Genomic DNA, 21,413 nt, shown 5'->3' with positions numbered 1-21,413 from the left:
ACATCCTAAACCCCTCGATCACTTTGTCACAGTTAAAAATGTGCATTTTAAATGTCTATCATGCGGATAAGAGGAAAGACAGAAGGTTTTAGGGAGGCAGTGGTTATATTTTCTGTTGCCTCAAGGGCATGAATGAAAGTAATACTAACCCTGCTGATCGAGAACAGCAATCCCGGCCTATCTGAGCAGACTCCAGTGAAGCAGAATCTAAGTTTCCAGTAAAATAAGTGCTCCCAGACGAAGGTTATTAAACTGAGGGCCATGGCTGCTGCAAGCATGTAAAACACTCCTGCCATGTTGTCTATGTCCAGCTGGCTGCTCATGACTTCATTCTTCTCATTGTGGCAAATACCGGTTAGCCACAGTGTTTCCAACTCTTCCATTTCCCCTGGCAACAGCAAGTGATGAGAAGAGTTAGAATCTGGAAATCTGTGCTCACAGGATAAGGTAAACTATAAAAGTCCATGGTATCAGAAAGTCATTGCTGGTTTAAAAATACAGCACCATTTAATACGTCATTTGCAAAGCATTTTAGTCTTACCTACTAAGGAGTTGCAAATATAGCAGAGTTCGACTCACAGGACCCTAGTTTGGGATGTCCTCAGATTTTAGGACTTATGATTTAGGAGTAACTTTCTTGTGTTATCATTAGTACCACTTGCTACAGAGTGGTGCCTGGCATGCTTCCATCCCAGGGGATTCCTCCTTCTCGATCCACCAGAACCAAATTTAATGCATGCTTGGACCCAGGAGGTTCCTCCCATCCCAGTCCAATAGACACCACTGCTGCTCCCGTCTGCACATCTGGCAAGCAGCGAGCCCAAGCGCGTGCACCAAAGGCGCATACACACACAGATACACACACAGAGCCAGCCACACAGCCAATATTTACAGATCCCTCAAATAGCATGGGCTTTAAATCTGACATCTATGCCTGGACCTTAGGCCCCTTACGAAGTCATTGGCTCAGACCTCCGGTCTTTCCAGATGTTCCCTAGGAAAGCATGGTGAAATATATGAGGCTATATGGCTTTGGTTTGGGGAAAGAATTCCCGTGCTACAGATCCCTAATCCCTATCAGTGAGCTCTGTAATAAGGAACACATTTTCAGTAATTATGGTCCATACACCATTAGAGCAAAGATCACCAGAATGTGAATAGAAGATATATTGACTTTTCAGCTACTTGAAAGCTAGATTAGAAAAATCACTAAGCTGCTGTGCAATAACAGTTTACAGGATAAAGTGCCGGGGCAATAGGAAAGCTGCAGTCCACAGATAACCTGGATGCGTGAGCTGGAAGTGGAGCACAGGACTGGGATGGTGAAATTGGTTCTCAGAGAACGCGGAGGAAACGAAGTAGAAAGGACAAACACCAAGGCACTTCAGCAAAGGGCATTTCACAAATTTGCAAGAGAGATTATTCAGTTCTTAGTTAATTCTGAGTTTAGTTTTGTGCTTCAAACATGAACTGAACTTCTATGTCTGAAAAATACAGTGCATCTTCACCAAAATTACATTGCTCAGTCTTCAAAACCCCTTAGAGCATCCCCCAAGAAGAAGGTCAAGCCTAATGAATCTTTAAAAGTCATGTAATCCAGGACACATGCACAACAGCACAGTAATTGCAACAATATGGTTATTGCACATTGTCACTACTGAGAGATATTTCAGGTTCATAATTGCATTTCCATATCTTAGAATATTTGGATTTCTTCTGTTTGGTATGTATGCAAACAACACGTTAAACCTCAATGCGCTGTTCCCCCCATCTCTCTCTCATGTCTTTCCTAAGGTCTATAAATAAAATTCACACAGACTATAGAAAAGTAAAAAAATTAAAGTCCAAAGACAAAGCAATATTTCTGGTATGTGCATCAGTATCCGAAGTTCTGGCAATCAGCCCTCGTTCCTTCCCACAGGAAAATTCACATCTCCCGAGATTGTCAAACATCAATTTGATTTGACCGCTGTACCCTTTTACAATTCATAACAAAATTTGTGGAGGAATTTAACAGCCTTTCTTATTACTGTTTCCTATGCATTTCTTTCCCTTTGGCATGTACATCTAAAGTAACTATTGATAATCCACTAACCTTTCCAAAAACATCACTACAGAAACAAACTATGCGTGTTCGAGTCGAGATAAATGACAGTGCCCCAGCAAGCTGTGAAGAATAACGCGTTTCCAGAGCCTCACAAATACTGCTATTGTAATATCCCTTCCTGTAGAGCTGACAATGAGAGAAATCGCTGATAACAACATCCCACAGTAACCCAACACAATTTGATAGACTGATTGTACAGCACTGCGAATCATTAAGGTATCGTATTTATGAAATAACATTATCTAGCAATGAACAGATTAGACTGGTAACTCTGGTTTATATATATAAATCAGTTACTCATTTACAGTATTATATGTGTGTGTGTGTGTGTGTGTACATATATATACACACACACACACACACACGTATATATTTATAAAACAGTTACTCATTTAACTTTAATAACACTTCAAAACAGCTGATCCTATAAAACTGGCAAAAATGTCAGATCTTTTTATTGCCCTTCCTGTCGATTATTTTCTTACTCAAGATATTTAAAGAATGCATAATATTTCAAGTTTAACCCATTGTTATAATGTGCATTTAAAATTAAAACATATGTGGTTTATAAAGCACATTAGGATACGATTTTGATTTACAAAAAGCTCAGACACAAAGAATTTCTGAATGGGGGTGTGGACTGATTCCTTATAAAAATCAAGTACTTCCAAAACTGGCCTGGAGTTGGAATTCAAAGCATTGAACTCTGGGAATAGTTAAATTTTCATTCAGTAAAAATATTTAAAAGAATCAAGTCTTTTCAGAGGAATAGCATGTCTTTCAAATTTTGGATGCTCTAACTTTTGATGTGAATGTATAGGGTGATGACACCTACAGCAATGTACTAGACCAGCAGTGTGGACTATGGGGCACTGCAGAGTTCAGTAGTCTCCATGTGTGCATAATTCTAATTCGCAAGTAAAAGTTTCAAATATTCTGTAAGACAGACCTTGGAAATGTAAGGCAACAACCTCAATATATATAAATGCCAGGCCTCAGTGACTATGTGTTCATGCAGTTCAAGTCTGCATCTCATAGGGGTTCTCAAGATACTTATAAATATTAATCAGACTTATTTTAAGGCTTTTTATGTTCATTTCAGACACTTACTAGCAGGAATGTCATACCACAATCAATTTCTACATGCATCTGTGTGTGGATGACACTAAAGATGAAATGAATAGTTCCGGATTTCAGTAATAAAGTATACCATGACACTGGCACGAGACTAGAAAATGAACGGTTCTGAACATATTTGACAAAAGGAAGAAGTTTATATTTTCTGTTTAGTATGTTCACAGTATGTTTAATCTGCAAAATTCATGAATAACTGTATGGTGCCTACAGTAAGATAAGTGTTCATTTCTACACCACTGTATCATAAAACCTGCCCCATTCATATCAGAAGCAGTGTAAGTGACTATTTTAAAGAATCGTATTTCAGCAGTGAGCTGAGCCTCTGCACTATTCACTGAAAACACAATATGGCCTTCATTCTAATAAACAGCAAAATTCTAGCTCTCTCGGTGGTAGTGCAAGACTATTTACAGTGCTTTTAGGTTACAGGGCAAACGGTACTTAGATCTCTCTGAATTTCTCTTGGGTTTGTTCCTATGTACATGGTGTTCACTGCTTTCACCGCTGTTTGCACAGAACCATGAAGTTTGAGCGTTCTGCCTTTGAATACCCCAGAAACACCTTTATTTCTCAAGCATTTTAGTGCAATACCACTAACATATTTGACACTTTATCCTCTGGAAATGAGTGATAAATTCACAACAAAAACATCATTATCCAGACGTAGGAAAGATATAGATCAAAGGGTAGAACTGCGTGTTTTTCCTTATCATAGCCCTTAACCCTTTTACAAGATTTGTAATGGGTAAATCTGAAACCAGAAATAAATTGCTGAATAATTTTCTTTAATATTTTATAAGCACTGAAGTAAAAGTCTATAACTCACTGCATTCTTATTTTTCTTCTTTTAAAAATGACAAATGTTTTTCTGCTCTACTTTAGCCATCCAGGATTCTTCCCATTCTCCCTGGGTTCTTGGAGATAATTACTAATGGTTCACAGACTGCCTCAACTACTTCCTTAAGTACTCTGGGGGGAATTTTCAGAAAAGCTCTTATCTTAGTTTTAATCTATTTAATTATTCTCACATATTAAGAAATATGTATTATGTCCCTTCTGAATCCAAAAAAAGATTTTTAACATTTGATGTGCTGTTTGCAAATGACAGCTCCCTGATTCTGCAAAGCGCCAGCCTCTACCTTCACTGCTATCCCAAAACAGAAATGGCATCGAGGTGCCAACAGCACAGAACCGAAAAAGCAAACCCAAAGCAAACTGAGAAAGGAATAATCTAATGGAGGGTTCTCTGACAGTCACATTTCTGAAACGGACTACTGTTCTCGTGGGCATGGATGAAAGATTGTATTTACACGGTGAGGTCCATCACACAAGGGCACTTGCAGCCACTGGAGCTGTGGAAACGGGTGGTCCCCGCGCCAAGGCCAGGCCATGCCAATGCCACACGCCTCCCAGGTAGCCGTAACTGCAGCGGAAAGCCACACTCCTCTCTGACACCAAAAAACATTGCCATGCATGAAAGAGAGTTGCCTGGAAATATTAGTTCTCCTCCATACTGTGCTACTTTGTGTGCTGCAACCATCGTGCAGTCTGCGTAGAGCAAGCAAGAAAAGGACTAACTGCCGAACTTCCATCTCATCTACGTTTACCTCAGCGTATTAACAGTATCCTGAAGGTGCAAAGAAAGATGGGATTTGGCTGTGTTCAGGCTTTGTTTTACGGCTGAAGAAGGGCAGACCTTTGGCTCCAGCACGTGCCCTCGGCCCGCGGGAGGAGGCCGCGGTCAGGCGTGCAGCGGAGCAGCTGGCATGGAGAGGACCAGGCTGTCAGCGATGCTGCCACGGGGGGCAACACTAACCTGAGGCTCAGCTTGAGCAGACAGCATACATGAAAACCAACATATATCAATTATGAATCTTGAGTAAAGGGGTTAAATATATACTTCTCCATCAAACTTGTAACGAGGGCATCAGTTTCAAAAGACTGTGGCTATGCCAGCAGGCTCATCCGCTTATTTACACAATACAAACCGCACAGCTTTCAAATTCAGGGACAGACTGTTTCACACTTGCTTTGGTGACAACTTCCCCTAAGTGACAGAGGAGGAAGGTAGTACCCCGCCATCTGGGAATCCTAACATAAGAGACTTTGCCCTGAGTAGACGAGTCAGAAGCCAAACGGGTTGAAGCATGTTTGGTTCAATAAGCTCATCAATTCCAATGTGACCTAGTTATACGAACCATACAATATGCTTGCTGCATGTAATATATTATATAAAAGCACAGTGACCTTTAGAATTCATTTTTTCCCTGGAACCCCCCAAACAGTATCTCTTACAGTGTGAATTTTCTGAGTTAATTCCCTTGTAAATATCATAAAAGGAACACAGATGACTAATAGCAATAATCTTATCGCGAGCTAATGACTATGGTCTGCATGACCCCGTTACTGAAGGATGAATTAAAGCAGAACTGTTAAGCACGACTTCCAATATTACAATCCCTCCCACTCTTGTTCAGCTACACAAACACCCCCCACTTATGCACTCACACTCTCCAGTCACATTTGTTCCACCCAGTGCTTAAGGAGGACACTAAATATATAAACAGAAAATCACTGGGATTGTGGGTGTATTCTGCCTAAGCAGCACACACCGAAAATATGTCCTTATAATCACATACGTATTTCCTTCTCGGTCTTTAACAGCTAGTGTGAGTCACGCTGCTACACTTTCCTATAATCTAGACAGCGATTTGGAAGGCTTATGCTAAAACATGAAAAAAATGCAAAGAGCTTTCCTCTGCCAGATTTCAGGGGGCAAATCTTATTTCTACAGCTACCTATTACCCCTAAGGAGTGGAAAACAATTATCCATCCAGTAAAATAATTCTTAGTCAGTGAATTTAAACCATCCTAGAAGTACATAAAGATTAACCAGAATTGAAAGGTATTTCGTGTCTCTAATTGCTCTAAAGATTGCAGCTTTAAGGGTTAAGTGCTTAATACAGCTATACCAGCTGCCCCTCTCTTCCTGGAGATCCCCTCCCAGCCCTTCATTTGTACCCAGCCCTTGACCCCAGGTAGCACCATGGCTTTCAGACACCTGACACGCAGCAGATGCTCTACCTGACCAGCTGGCCGATACTCTCCCACTCCTCTCCATACTTGCCTTCTCTACCCAGCCTTTTCCCATTCCTCATTTCCATCCTTTTGTGCTGTCATGCGTCTTTTGTCCCTCTCTTTCTGCTGCACCGCACAGAGCTAAGGGCTGTCTGTCTTTGCCAGCTCTGTCCCATGCACGCTCTGAAGCCACGCAAAGCCACGCTGCCCTTCGCAGTTCAGCAGCCTCGTTAGCTCACCAGTCAAAGAGAAATACATTTGAAATACCACTCTGTTCTAAATGGCAACACACACCCTAAGCCAGAGGAGCATGAGGAACATCGGGGCCTTCACCCAGCTGGTGGGGAGCCCGCGAGGCTGCAGCGGCGGGGGACAGGCACCCACCCAAGTGCCGCAGGCCAGCGGTACAGACCGGCGAAGGCACGCGGTCTGCGGGGCCCGAGCCTCTACCAACCTGATCAGACTGCAAGCTAAGGCAAAAAACCCAGCTCCCCAGCTGCTAGGGGAACATGCCAGATTCTGGGTATGTCAGCCAACCCAACTGCTCTTTACATAGGTTTATAAAAGAAATCAAAGCACGTATCATATAAGTCTTGAGCGCACAGCATTTCTGTGCTGACAGATCCCTGTTGTTGTGGGCGGAAGATCCAAACAAAGTGATGGTGCTGTTTCTTAGCAGCCACATCATTTTAGCTGCTTATGAACAACTCGGTGCCTCTACTTCTCGATAGAGGATTAAGAAATATTCTTCTGCTTCTCCATAGAAATATTTTTATTTCTCAGTTAAAAAAAAAAATCCTCTTGTGACTACAGCAAGCCCCACATAAGCACAACCACCACTGCACATTAGAGAATTACCCTGATGAACAACTAGTTTAAATAAAACTGCAGATGCTAATTGTCAGCTGGAAGTCTGTACAGATAATGAGATGTGATATGCAGACAGTGACATGTACAAAAACAGAAATTCACTCAGAAATATACTTCACTCATGCATCCTTTATACAGAAAAGAACAACTCCTACCTCAGTGTATTAAAAAAGATTCAGTGGTCCAAAGCAACTAACATGATTACTAACAAATGCATATTCATCTCAACTTTCTAGAAACTGGGCTACATATATGAACCTGCACAGCCCAAGTGATGAAACATTTTGGGGATAATTCTATTTGTGAGACAACTAAGTAGCTATTCTTTAAATTCATAAACAACTCTTCTCCGTCTTCCTTCCCTCTGTCTCCCTTTTTCTCCTTGTCAGAGGAGCAAATGTGTCATCCTGTAGCCTGCCTCCTTCCACTGAGACTTTAGAGTTGGATTCCCAAAATGATCGTTAATTGGCAGTATAATCTGTCCGCCCAGAGGAACTATCCCTGGGATCAGAATGCTACCCATGTACCTACATGTATCTACATGTAATTCACCCAGTCTAAGCCTAAAGCTGTCCCCAACACAAAACCACATCTCTCTGTCTCTACTTTAATTTTTTTCCAATGTCAACAAGACATAAATGACAGTTCACAACCATTCACATTAGTGCAGAGAAAAGCAATGTTCTGGGAAGTATGAAAAGATGCTCTGGCATGAACACGTCAGTAATACTTGAGTTTGATGTTTTACATCAGTAAGAAAGAGGAAAAAGGTTCATATGAACTAGGCAAACATTTCACTCAAATGTGTTACTGAACTGGCTCGGATATGAGAACGACATGGAAGAAACAAGGAAAAATCAGCCCTATGCAATGCATGAAAATGCAGAAAGAGACAGATAAATGCAGAGGAAATTTAAAGCTTTAAAAGACATTTCAAGAATATATCTCAGCACAGTGTAGATGTAAAAGAGATGAAATCATGATTTTTGTAGGCCAAAGATATACTTTTAAATAAATTACTTGGTCCTATCCAAATATCTAGCAAGTATCATCCAAAAGGTTCTCTCCTTCTCTCATTAGCATAACATTCATATCAAGAAACTGTGTTCAAACAAATCACTAGGAATTTTTTCTTACATTTATGACACTCATTAGATTTATAATCATTCATTGAAACTATTCCATAATGAGATGAATTTCCTATTACATGTACTGAATAATAATTCAGTACTGCTAGGTTTTGCTGTTTTACAGGCTTAGTTTTAAAGAATAATTAATTCTGCAGAGGCTGCACATGTGAGAGAAGTATTTATACATTCACTTGTGTATGCCTATTTACTTAAACAACCTCATTCAGAGTCCAGTGTAGCTTTCCCAGGACTTGCATCTTAAGACTCTCCTTTCCCTGCAACCATATTTACTTTTAGTCTCACTTGATAACTTCAGAGAGATGTTTAGTGATACAGCAAAGTGATGCTGGCCTGAACTCTGAGTTCATCCTTTCTGAGTCATCACAACAGTTATACAAGGTCATAGCTAAAAAGATTACTCCTAGAACTACTGAAATTAGATCTATATTACAAAGGTCAGATCATGCTAGTCTCAGGAAATCATTCTTTACATTTCATTTCCTGGTGTTTAGTTTCAGTTCACTCGCAGAAGAAATTTCAACCTTAAGATTATTCTTAGTATTTATTGTAAATTTTGCTTATCCAGAAAAGTATCATTTAGATCTGTGGTACAGCTAAGAAAGACAAGGTGGCACACGCTTCTGGGATAGAAGGAAATGTACCCACAATCCTTCTTACCCCTTGTATATGTCCAACCGCTGTCCTCTTACATTGTGCCCACACCATTTTTTGAAGAAGTATAGCGATTCTTTATAAGAGGAAATGTACGTTTTGGCGTTCATGGCTTGTTCAGAACACGTTCTAAATGGCACTGCAAAAATGCCACAGACATATTCATAATTCCCATGGTTCATGCATTCAAAACTTATTCTTGTCTTCTGAAGTAATATCTGAGCAATGATGAACATGTGAGCCAGCAAGTATTTCAGGACAAGCCTTCAACAACCTGGATGCCATTTATCCATTGTTGTTCTGTAAATTATTCACGTGCAAGTTTTCATGCTGAGTTTTGTAGACAATTATTTATTTTCAGCTATTGAAAATAGGTTAGAAACATAAATATGCACATCCTATATAAATCCACAGGTCAAAATGTAGGTACATAATAAGATAGCCCCTTCTTCCCTCCAAGCCTTTTTGTTTTCTCCCTGAAATCTGGGGACACAGTTATACATACAGATGCAGTCAGTACTCTTGGTATTTTGAGGAATTTTTTCCTTGAACTGCCTCAAATACTTTGTCTCCTATTTTGTTTATTTTCTTTACCTGTAATTTCATTTCTTTTCTTGGATGAGAAAGTACCAAAAGCGACAAAACAGTAAGCATGAAGAAAATGCAAGTTGAAAAGAATGAAAACTTCAACGATGCCCTGGCAACTGTAAAGACAATTGTAAAGACACCTCAGATCTTCTTTCGGGCTCTACCAGTGTTTTCTCATATAGTTTGGAAGGAATAATTCAACTTCTCTGGTTCCAGTTCCCATCTATAAATGGGTCAGGATTTCAACATCAAACACTTCTTAATACTATTGCTCATTATTCAAAAATAGAAAAATAAAGCAAATATTGTAGCCAATTTAATCCAACTGTTTAAAACGAGATTATGTAATTGCTTGAAACTTAGTTTTATGGGTCACATATACATTACTTAGCAGAAGTAAACACTGTTTCTTTTATAAATAAGCCTCTCTAAACCCAACAGACCAATAATGACAACACTGGTATCTCTCCCTGTACACCAGATAAAATCCATCAGTCATGATGATTACATCTCTTCGAGTCCTCTACCTAGAAGACAGCCATATATCAGATATTTGGTCACGCTGAAAGACTACATGTCTACCAAGTAAAAACTCCATAGCAATGCTCAAAGGCAATAAAAAATCTAAAATGCTAACATTGAGGCCAACACTATTTTGTTATATTTTGTTTTATATATATATATATATTCGCATATATATATGAAAGCATTAACCATTGTCAAAAATAGATGCAAACATTCCCGGAGAGTGAGGTTAGAATAGAGTAGAAGAGAATTCCTGTCTTAGCATCTAGAAATTGTTTTACTCATTTGTTTTGTTTGTTTGTTTTTAAAGACTCTCTAAGAGACCAGCAGTAAAAGGCTCAGAGCTACTAAAACTAAATTATGTGTACACATACAGAGTAAAAATAAAAAAAGGAAAAAACTGTCCCCTACCATCTCCAACGAATTGAAGGAGGGCTAGATCAATCTGTCTCTTCCAAGGTGATCCCTTCTGAAGTGCTATTCCATAGCCTGTAGTGGCAAAGATGTATCCGCTTCCTATTGTGACAAGTTTGCAGCCTTCATCTCTTCCAGCTTTGTAATTCAGCACCGCCGCATCATAGATGAAAGCATCCAGCTTCCTGAAATAAAAGAAAACATTTTACAAACCAAATCATTAGGGACGGCAGTTGTCAGACTTCTTTTGCCCTTACAGCAGTTGTCAGACTTCTTTTGCCCTTGATGTTAGGACCCCGTTAAATAGCATATGAATTCTTTGATATCATTAATTACATATGCAACACAACTGTATCTAAAATTAACAAAAGGCATCTATTTTTAGTGAGGGGAAAGTAGGGCACATCAGTTTTGCACTTCTATTTTAAGAGATGTTGTTAACAAAAATACTGAAACCAAGCTACAGAATGTCTTGCCCTGTTATCTATGCATCTTTGCTCTCAAAATGGGTAGTAAGTATCTTGAGAGTCAAAATGATATCAAAAGACTACAGAAATGACAATAGAGAATTTAGAATTGAAATAAAACGAACCACTTAGCTTATTTAAAATACTGAATGAGACTGAAAACATGATTTGTTTTCTGTACACACCTTTATCTTTTTTTTTTTCAAAATTAAGAAATGAAGGTGGAAGTAAAGTCTTTGCTAAGACAGAGGAAGGTAATAACGTATATCTGATACAGATACTACATCTAAAGTTCTGTTTAAAAAAATACAGAAAATATTTCTTTACAATTCATTGCTCCAAACAGGTTATTTGTGTACCTGGAGCACAGAAGAAATAAAGGAACTTGCTGTGCAAAATTTCAAACCTTTCACCCTATCTACCTAAACTGTAAGAATGGGAGAATCCCATTCTTTAAGGCGTATGCTGAACACAATGAAACAGAGGAAAACAAAAAAGTGCTAAGGAAAGTAAAAAAGGGCAACATCCAACAGGGAAAATTTTTAAGGACCACTGTAAAGCTGAAGTTAGAAGAGGTAGATGCGTGGATGTTTTACAGCCAAAGCCAGTGCATGTGCACACACATGAAGAGGCCATTTGGAAGAACAAATCCCTTGGCACCAGCAGACCTGCGTCCAAGAAATAACATTGTTATACCTAAAGAAATTCATATGCAATCTTTAAAGGGAAAAAGATAAAAATTAAGTATATTTTGTATAGGTGCCTTCAGCTGCAGCCAAAACCTTTAATACTGCAATATAGATTTCTACCACTTGCACAACAGAACGAACAGAATACAGTGGCAATAGGAAAAATCTGCCATCCAGCCCATTCAGAGACCACCTAAACGATGCCCTACATCGCAGTTACTCTCTACCCTCAAAAACACAGTCTCCCTTTTCAACGTCTTGGCCCATCCCATCGGAGTCAGGGGAAGGGGGAGGACGCAGCCGCACAGCGCGGGGCAGGCTTCGTCCCCACCGCAGCCCCGCGGCTCGGCGCTGCCGCTCCGCGCCTTGGAAGAGCCACGGCGCATTACCGCAGAGCCCGGCTGACATTTTCTGAAGGAACGCAAATGACAGGGGCTGGGAAAATGCTGTTTATAAACAGTTGGGACCTGTCTACATGGGAAGGGAATTATAAAAATATATTCGCTGTGGCACAAACAGGTACCAGGGCATCAACTTTGATTATATTGTATCACTATGCAGTATGTACCGGTTGTGAATTCAGCTGCTGTTGAAGGTTTGGAATCACGCTTGCCACTAGCATAAATCAGCGTACGTTCATAAAGCTCTTCATTTATATCTACAGACCAGAGCAAGATCTAGGCATATCAGACTTTGGCTCCTGACATAGTTAAAAATTTATTTCCGTGCATGCCATAATCCAATGTTTCTTAAATATTTAACCAACAGATTCATACACAACCCTGAACTTTTCCAGAACTCCAGATCAGATAGCAAAAATTAGGTGCTAAAGAAAAAGATGCTATCCTTCCCATGCTAGACTGACAGAAATAACAGAACAAAGTTTTTGGATTTTGCCTGCTGCTATGAAAAAATACAGAGTGAAGTTTCTCCCATTACTTACTGTAAATTTTTGCTTCCCTTCAAGGATATTTACCCCAAGAGTCACCCTCCAAGTCATCATATTGGAACTCAGTGTAGTTAATTATGAGAAACTGAAGGTGGCTCATGAAACCATTAAAAGTAATGAAGGTCAGCTAGGCCATCATTTCCTTACTTTTTCCACTCTTCCCTCAAACTCAATTGATGCAATCCTCAATTTAGCTTCATTAATGCTAGAAATCTCACCCTCTCCTTCTTCTCCTTCTAAAATGTAGGTATTTTAACGTGGAGAAGACAAGTGTTTGATATCTTGAAGCTGAAATGTCACAAACTGAACCGGGAAGTAAGATATGGCTACCTAGCACTAAGGATAATTAAACTGGGGAGCAGCCAGGAGGCTGCTGGGGAGGAGGCACTGGGGTCCTGGCCATACTTGGAGTCTTCAACAAAAGGTCTGACAGCTTTCTAAATGACATGGCTTGATTCTGCACTTAGGAGACATTCTTTGATTTGTGTGGAGAGAAGAAACAAAAATCTGTGTCCTTTGGTTAAGGGCACAAGGGAAAAAATGAAGAAAGACTGTTTGCATTATGCTCAAGACCCTTACAACATTTCTGATATAAAGCAGATGATTACCATAGTCAATATAGTCCAGTCCCATGATTTTAGACTTCAGCCAGTCGCCTGTGAGGACAGGAAGGATACTTGTCTCTCTCGATGGATGGCTGTGGCTCAAGCAACAGGGTGGCAGTTAATGCTCTTCTCTGTAGGCACTGACCACCACTGGAAACAATCAACCGAGGTTAAGATACACTGCGGAAACTGCCATCTGTTTTGTTCTGGGATTTATTGTTTTTTGCAATGTAAGCATATAAAACACAGGCTGGTAAACACAGAGAAAAACCAGAGAGTCAGCTCTTGTTCTGTCAAAACAGAGTCACTCAGAAATACAGAGGAAAAAGACATCTTTGCTAAAAGACTCCAGGCCAAAAGCCTCATGCTACATTTGAAATCGCACTGTTTATATACTTGCCTCCTTAGTTATTCAGCAGATTACTAAAATTTTGGGAGAGAAAGGCAAGACACAACAGCAGTTTCACTCGCTGGCTGTGGATCCCTCCCCAGCTGCCCTGCAGCAGCTTTGGCAGCAGCTCCAGTGAGTGCGCAGCAAGGAACACAAGTTCTCAGAAAACCAAAGGCATCACTTTCTGGGGTTTTTGCTATGCTACTTCAAGAAGGTCACAATAAATCTCATTACACAAACAGATTTAAAAACATGAGGCACTTTCTTGACAAGCACTGAGCGCTGAAAGGTTCTGCCATCAATTCCTGCCCAGTGCTTCTACTGTAAATCACAGTGCTGATTGCCTTAAAAAAGACCTGCACTTTACAAATACAAACTCATACTCAAAATGCATTTCTCCACTAACAACATAAATCTTATAACCTCTCAGGGCTTAATTATCCCTTCAATATGCTCTGATTACAGCAGTACCATTCCCCGCAGACCAAAGCTTCGGAACACAACGTGCCCTGGCGCGTGGGCAAGGAGACAGGAACCACAGAGCTTCCAGCCGGCAGGGCAACTTCCTAGGAAACCCTGTAAAGGAGGTGAATTTCCTGACACTCTACATTTTGAAGAGCTTTCAGCCTTCCTCAGGAAGAGTTTCTCAATACTGAGAGCAAAACGTAGGCAAGTCTGAGAAGCTGACCCTATTACAACTGTTGGCCAGGAGAGCCAGCTCTAGGAGAGGACAGGGCGGGCAGTTGTGCCAGCCAGCGGACTGCCATGGCAGCAGTTTGCTCCCTGCTTTGTCCACATCAGGAATGCCCCATCTATGGTTCCTCTTGGCACCGGTGCCGGGCAGGCTGCGTGCGCGGCAGGAGCGGCCAGCCTCATCTCTGCTCCAGCTCTCCCTTTTCTGCCTTCTCTCCTCCTTTTTCTGCAGAAGGACTGGCAACCCCCAGCATCCTCATTCCTGTGGCAGAAAAATTCAGCTGTGCTACACAGGTGAGAGGCTTTGGCTTGGCTCGAGTAGCGACCTCCCTGCTCTCTGAGTTACGTACGTGTTTCTAACAGCTTACATGCACTGAGTACAGCGCCCCACATGAAGAAAGGCTCAGAGCTCTTTGCAAACTTCAGTCACATTAAAATGAATCAATTAACTTGTCATTTCAGAGCAGCCACTTCAGGAGCAAAAAACTGTGTCACATTGTGTAGGTTTACAAAAACTGTAAAGAACTATTAGAAAGATGAAAGAGAACTATAGAGACTGGAATGCAGCAAGCTACAAGATTTCACCTGCCACGGACCAGCCAAATGCGCCAGGCATCTTTGATGAACGGATGGGAACAGGACTTGTGTGATGACTCATCTGAGAAACTGGCAGGTTTGTAAACATCCTCTGAACTACTGCAATAATCGCAGGTAGAAGACAAAATAAACATTTTGAAATATTTATATAGAGACTACAAAGGCAAGTGTCCTTCATTACTTGGCAAACACAAAGAGGAAAGGGCAGTAGGGAGAATTGTAGCTCTCACAGCCTAGGAGAACATCAGGGGTTATAAAATTATGGATTGGAATAAGTCTAAAATAACCCCAAAGAGCAATATGGATTGTAATGATTTTAAGTGGCAGATTTCTGAAAAACAAATGTGGACAGTCATGTACCTAAACATTTATGAGTCACTAAAAAGTATGAGAGCTGAAGAATGAGAATAGCTATCACATAAACCCATTCTCCAAAGTGTTGCTGCACACAATCAAACAATGACTGCATAAAGAAATTGAAAGTTAGAGGAAAAGGTACAGCAAAGTCATTTTTGAAAAGCTGAAAACACTTCACAAGGTAACAGTCATTTTCCTCATCTTCATTATTGGCCAATACTCTTCACCAAAATCATAAAATGAAAATTAAGGCACTGAAAGGTGAAGTACGGAAAATGCCCTTTTATCAGTGACAGCCTCTTCCTCAAGAGTAGAAGTACAGTTCATTTGAAAAATATTACTTTGCTTCCTTAACCAACTACATGATTCTTGAGAGATTTTGTTTTCTTGGGAAAAGGAAGACGAGTGAATAACCTAAAACGGCATTCTGCTCCGTACTTCTGGAGACACAAAGCAGCAATCCAGGATACTAGAAATCAGCCCCTCCCAACTACTTGGTGTCTTAATACAAGGTATATCGCAGGCTTCAGAAAATGGAGGAGATGCTTCTATGCGGTCCTGTTTATTCACATTATTGTTCCTTATTGTCAAGCAACAAACTCTATGGAACAAATAATACTGTGTTTCTTTTGAGGATCAAAGAAATTGGAGTGTGACTGAAGTCACTTTCCTGTTTTCAACTAGCACAGTAAATCCAAACATACAATAGCTACTGCAGAATTAATTTCTTGCTAAATGGGTACCATTAGGTGCAGTGTTCATCTGTCAGATCCAGGACATCAACTTCAGAGTCAACTTTTTCTCTTATATCTCTGCGTTTTCTAACACTCCAAATACATTCATTTCACGGCCACGCAGGAACTGTGTATTATTACTAATGCAGGTCTGACACACACAAAAACAGAATGCATGCAATATATGAAGTGCACCATCATAGCAATTTGCATGCATCGTATTTTACTGTGAACAGCTGCATCTCATGAATTTGCTATGTGTTTGAGAAATAGTATTTTTTAACCCAAATATGAATCTTCTGAGGATTGTTCTGTGTAGTTACAGGTCAATTATATAGTTAAGAATGAGATTCTTAAATCTCAGAATTTCATTACAAATGAAATGAATTTTATTCTAAGGCAAGTTAGTTAATGAAATCAAATCTTTTTATTTTTGAAATTTGCCTAGGTGGCTTCAAAAATTAACAAATGTTATTCTTCAAAATCTCCTGTAGATGAATGCCAAAGTGACTACACAAAAAAATTACAATGAGTATTATATGATCAGTGTGACAGCTATTTACTAGGTCTATAGCCATGTACCTTTCAAAGGAATATATGTGAAATTACTGTCTTATTACAAGTATCAGAACACAAGACAGTGAATCCTCAACAAATACTTTTAACAACTTCTTCAATCCCCTCAGCATTAAGAACACTTTTACTAATAAAAGCTTTGTGCCCTTAACATGATTTTGGAGATATGCAGCTCATAAGAGTTCTTTTAAGAATCTGCAGAAAGTACCTCTTTTCACCCCTTTTGCTTTTAAAAATAAATTCTATAGTCTGCAGAATCGATCCCTTTAATGACCCTTAAAGTAGCCTTTTTGAATTTGACATTAAAGCTGGATTAAACATGAGCATATACTTTAGAGATCATAAATACTATTGTAGGGAAGGAGGCAGGCACATTTTTCAGGTACAAAAATGCTGGTTATAAAATATGATGGATTTACAGTCTTTTTTTTTAATCCACAGAAGGGATTTTAAAAAAAGGGTATGTCAGGAGTGCACAGTGAGACATATAGCTCATTTGTGCATCTCTAAAACTCTGTCCAGGAACCTAATGCTGTAAGTTCTATATGGAATAACGCTGCAGTCAAAGAAGGAAAGAAACAGTACTGTAAGGATGAGGCTTCAATATGGAAGTACTCTAAAGTGATACTTTGATATTGCTGTAGCAAGGGAAGCAGGTATTTAACCTATAACCTGAGGGACTGATGATTTCTTCAATCCACTTTTTCACAAAAACGCATTTCACGTTATCTGATTGCACTTCATCCCCAGCAGTGACTCTATCTTCCAGCATGTATTCAAGTAGCTGCTCACGAATCTTAAACTCATATACACTGGATAGGCTCCTTGACATTTTAACATCACCCATTCATTATGGGGAAATTTAGCAACCACCCCCTTGCAAAAACCCAGGTTAACAGAGCTTAACCCACTTCAATGATAAACTCCTTAGCAGGGCCCGGATCTCCTCCCTTTCAGCTCTTCTCCCAGCTCAAACTGTCCTTACTTCCATCCTCGCACAGAAAGCGCAGATGCAGAACGAGAACGAGCAGCTCTGGCAGACGTTCACAGCACCCTGCGACCCGCGAGGCTGGAGGCTCCACCTCACCCGTCAGGGCACCGGCGGCCGCCACGAAAGCTGCTCTACGTGGCTCGGCACCCCGGGGCTGCTGTCACCTGCAGGGGTGCCATCCTCGCGCCACGTCCTCCCGGCATCCCGGCCACCCGCCGCCCCGTCCCTCCAACATTTCTCTTGGCAACAAAATGATGGAAAATTAAACAGGCCTTGCCTTTGCAATTATTTTATGCCATGGAATAGTGTCCCACTTCAAGTCTCCGAAGCCAAGTAATGAAGTACTCGCAAAGCATCAGTTTATCAAAACATGAAATTTGAAAAGAAAGTCGAGTAGGGGGAATATATTTTTAGATTAAAGGTTTTGTCCCAGTTACAATAGCATAATGAAGGATAAATTCAGCACATTTCACCAAGCATCTATCTCATCCCCAAACCTAATGTACACTGAAACTTGGAATAGCTACTTCTAAAAAGAAGCAAAGTTGGATGGGACCTAGCTACTTTCACCTGCTCATTTTATTTCCAGGTTCCTTTTAAATTTTAGAAACATTAGATGGATAACTGCATTACTAAAGAAAAAAGAAAAGTAATATAGACCTGTAGAATAACATTTTAAAAAAAATCCAAAGAGTAGTCAGGTACTGACTAATGCAATTAAGAATAAATCAACATAAAACAGCTTTTTCCAGGAGGCAAACTGTTTTGGATCAGCTGAACAGGAGAGACAGACTTTCTTTATTAAAAAAAAAAAAAAAAAAAAAAAGTTATTTTATGGCTGCAAAGCAAGTCCTGAAAATGTGATCCAGCTTTAAATGACGTCTGCTTCTGCTAATAGATAACTTGAAACTAGAGGCATGAGCCTCCCCAGACATTTCATGGAGTGCCTTAGAACCCAATAACCCTCTAAGCATCAACATTATTATTTTGCTGTTCTTCAATGCAAGAACCAACCCCCAAGTCCTCAGAAATAACACAGTAAGTTTTACCCAGGCCATTATTTATTTAGACTTTTCAACACATATGGAAAAAATACAAGGATGTGAGAACTGCTGCATGTCCTGAAAGGTGAGCAAGTGATGGGAAACAGGGATCAATCATTATATATCCAGAAAACACTGCCCAGAAATTCAGTGGCACTTTATACCCCCAAGCCATGGCTGCACTCTGCTCATTTTGGCAGTAATACTAGAAGTAAAATCGGGAAAGCTACGCTGATTCAGGCACATCTCTCTTTTAAACTACCAGATTTCAGAGTTGGTATTTTAGTGAACAGACCTCTGAAAAACACACCTTAATGGAACAGCAAATTTCTTGGTAATGTCCTCACACCTCCACCCTATCTCAGCACAAATAGCAATTTCCCTTTCAGTGTAAACCAGCCTTCCAGTTCCTCGCGTGGATGAATTCAGCTATAACATCAATTGAGTATCATTCCACTCAGTGTTAATACTGAAATGAGTATTAGAAGGAAGTCCAAAAGAAAGCACCATAACGTAAATTGAAATTAAGCTAACACAGCCATCCGATGCCAAAGTAAATGAAGCTATTGATTGCAGAAGTTGACTCAGCTCAGCCAACCAGAAGAGAAAATGCTGGATGGGCCGACCCGTTTAGCAGAGATTCTTCTATGGAATGACAGGGAAAAAATCATTATTCACATATTAGCTTCTTTGGATCATTTTAAGGAAAATTATATTTGTATATGTACAATAATTTAGTACCTACTTTCAGAACTGACAGGGATAAATAGGCCTTCTGGAGCATGGGAAACATCTCATTACCCCAGGTAGTTTGGGATCTTTGTTCAGCACTGTTTGACTTACAAGTTTCCCTGGAGGTATATATGGTTAGGAAAACCTATGCAAGGCCAGTAGATCCTCACTAGCTTAGACATTAGGCCCCAAGAATATATGTTACCAGCAAACAATGGATACTTCAGGAGGAATATAAGAAACAAGGCATGTATAAAGGGCATCTTCCCTGAACATTTTCCCTTCTTGGCTTGAGATGAATGGAAATTTCCTGAGCTAGAGGTTGTGTTAAGCCCCCAGGATGTTTTATACGCACTAGTAAATGAATCACCTTCCACAGATCCGTTTAATTTCGTCCTGGACTTGTTTGTAATTTTGGTCTTTGCAACATCTGAGCTCCAGAATGTAATCATGCAATTTAACTCCACCAATATAGTACTCTGTCAATCACTGATGAACTTTAAAGGTCTGTGGTCAATCCAGGAAGAGGGACGAGGCAGAGGAGAGAGTGAGCGAAGAGGAGAGAGCAGAGAGCAAAGAGGAGAGAGAAAGGAGAGCGAGAGAGAGACCTACAACTGCTTGCTTTTGCCTAAAATCAAAAAAGTTAAATGTTCCATAGTGGTGATTATTTCAACTTACTAGTACTAAAGAGTACTACAGAAATACATTTTCTGAAATAGTCTACATTTCTATTTCCAGTCCAGATATGAGGCAGAAAGCATACAGGCATAAAATATGATGACCAATGACAAAAGTTGCTTGAACTTTTCAGTGCTTGGTTTAAGATTTCATTTGACTGAGAAAACTAAAGTTCAAATCAGTTATTTTCTTAGAAATATTCCACATATTACTTTCTCACAACTCTTTTAAATCTTTTATTTTGTCTTTCAGATCAGCTCCAGAAATGAATAGTTCCAGGCATCAGCCTCCAAAATTATCCAAAATTTAGAGCCATAAAAATGGGCTAGCAGGTGCTTTTGCATGGAAGTAGAGTCATCCAGGAGCTAGTTAAATCAGTCCTCTAACTTATTTTATATTCCTGGCCATTAGTTACAAATACCATTAATAGCCCATTATCTGAAATATTAATTTCTTATTTCATACATTCACATTTGTGATTTATCATCCCCTTAAAGCAGTGATTACCCAGCACAATAAACTGACTTTTCAGGGCAAAAATCTCCTCATTAAATATCCTATCTAAATATCCATTATCTGATGTAAACATGGACAGTAATTTTCTTAAACATTTCTCCTTAATGAAATAACACTTTAGGGAACTGACAGGAAGCTATAATAAAGTAGCACATACCATGCAACTCTCAGTATTTCTCATGGTATTTTAAAGTTACTGTGATGTGTCAGAAAACAAGCTACGCTGTATGCCAGTGCTTCCACTGTACATTCATTTCTGTACTTTCTAAGAAAAAACAGGTGGTCAGTAATGTTGGCACAAGATTATGGACACCAGTAACTGGATTTCTATCAAGTAGACCATAACCATGACACGGTTTTCCTCATGAATTGGACAACTCATTGTAAGGACAATGAACAGCAAAATTAAAATATTTTTACTTCATCACTTAAAATTTTACTGGAAATGATCACCTCTCTGGAAAAAAAAAAGTCTATTATTTGAATGGACTTGCTTTTCTTTTATGGAAAACACTTGAACATCAAGCCTCCATACTACTGAAATGCACAACTGTGCTATGGCAATGCAATGCCTCACTGCACACAGGAGGCAAGAAAATTAAACTCAAAATTAACAAAATTACAAAAGAGAGAAATTCATATTGGAAGCTCTCTATCACTCAGTACATTCCTTTAGAAGGAAAAGAAAGGCTAATTCCTATCTTAGGTCATATCTTGGACTATGATAAGAGCAGATGCTGACTCAGGAAAATATTTTTCCAAATCAGATGTGAATAAATGAGTTTCAGATTCATTAGTTTGAAACTGGTGAAAAAAAGGATATTCCCTGAGGCTTTCAGACTTGACTATGGAAGACAGTTTGAAAGAGGAGAAC

General features: G+C 39.7%; 1 protein-coding gene across 3 annotated transcripts in view; it reads right to left on the bottom strand.

The window, feature by feature from the left end:
• Positions 1-21,413, bottom strand: part of GRIN2A (glutamate ionotropic receptor NMDA type subunit 2A) — a 196,754-nt gene that overhangs the window by 13,965 nt on the left and 161,376 nt on the right. For all 3 annotated transcript variants that reach the window (XM_026096401.2, XM_026096399.2, XM_026096400.2), the window contains 2 exons: positions 10,519-10,706; positions 150-388 (listed from right to left, as the gene is read on the bottom strand). In XM_026096401.2, the coding sequence (XP_025952186.2) occupies positions 150-388; positions 10,519-10,706 (427 nt within the window). The remainder of the gene's footprint in view (positions 1-149; positions 389-10,518; positions 10,707-21,413) is intronic.

This window comes from Dromaius novaehollandiae, chromosome 14, assembly GCF_036370855.1.
Source record: "Dromaius novaehollandiae isolate bDroNov1 chromosome 14, bDroNov1.hap1, whole genome shotgun sequence".
NCBI classification, from domain to species: domain Eukaryota; kingdom Metazoa; phylum Chordata; class Aves; order Casuariiformes; family Dromaiidae; genus Dromaius; species Dromaius novaehollandiae.
The sequence above is the reverse complement of the archived record's forward strand: the minus strand, read 5'-3'. Positions and strand labels throughout refer to the sequence as shown.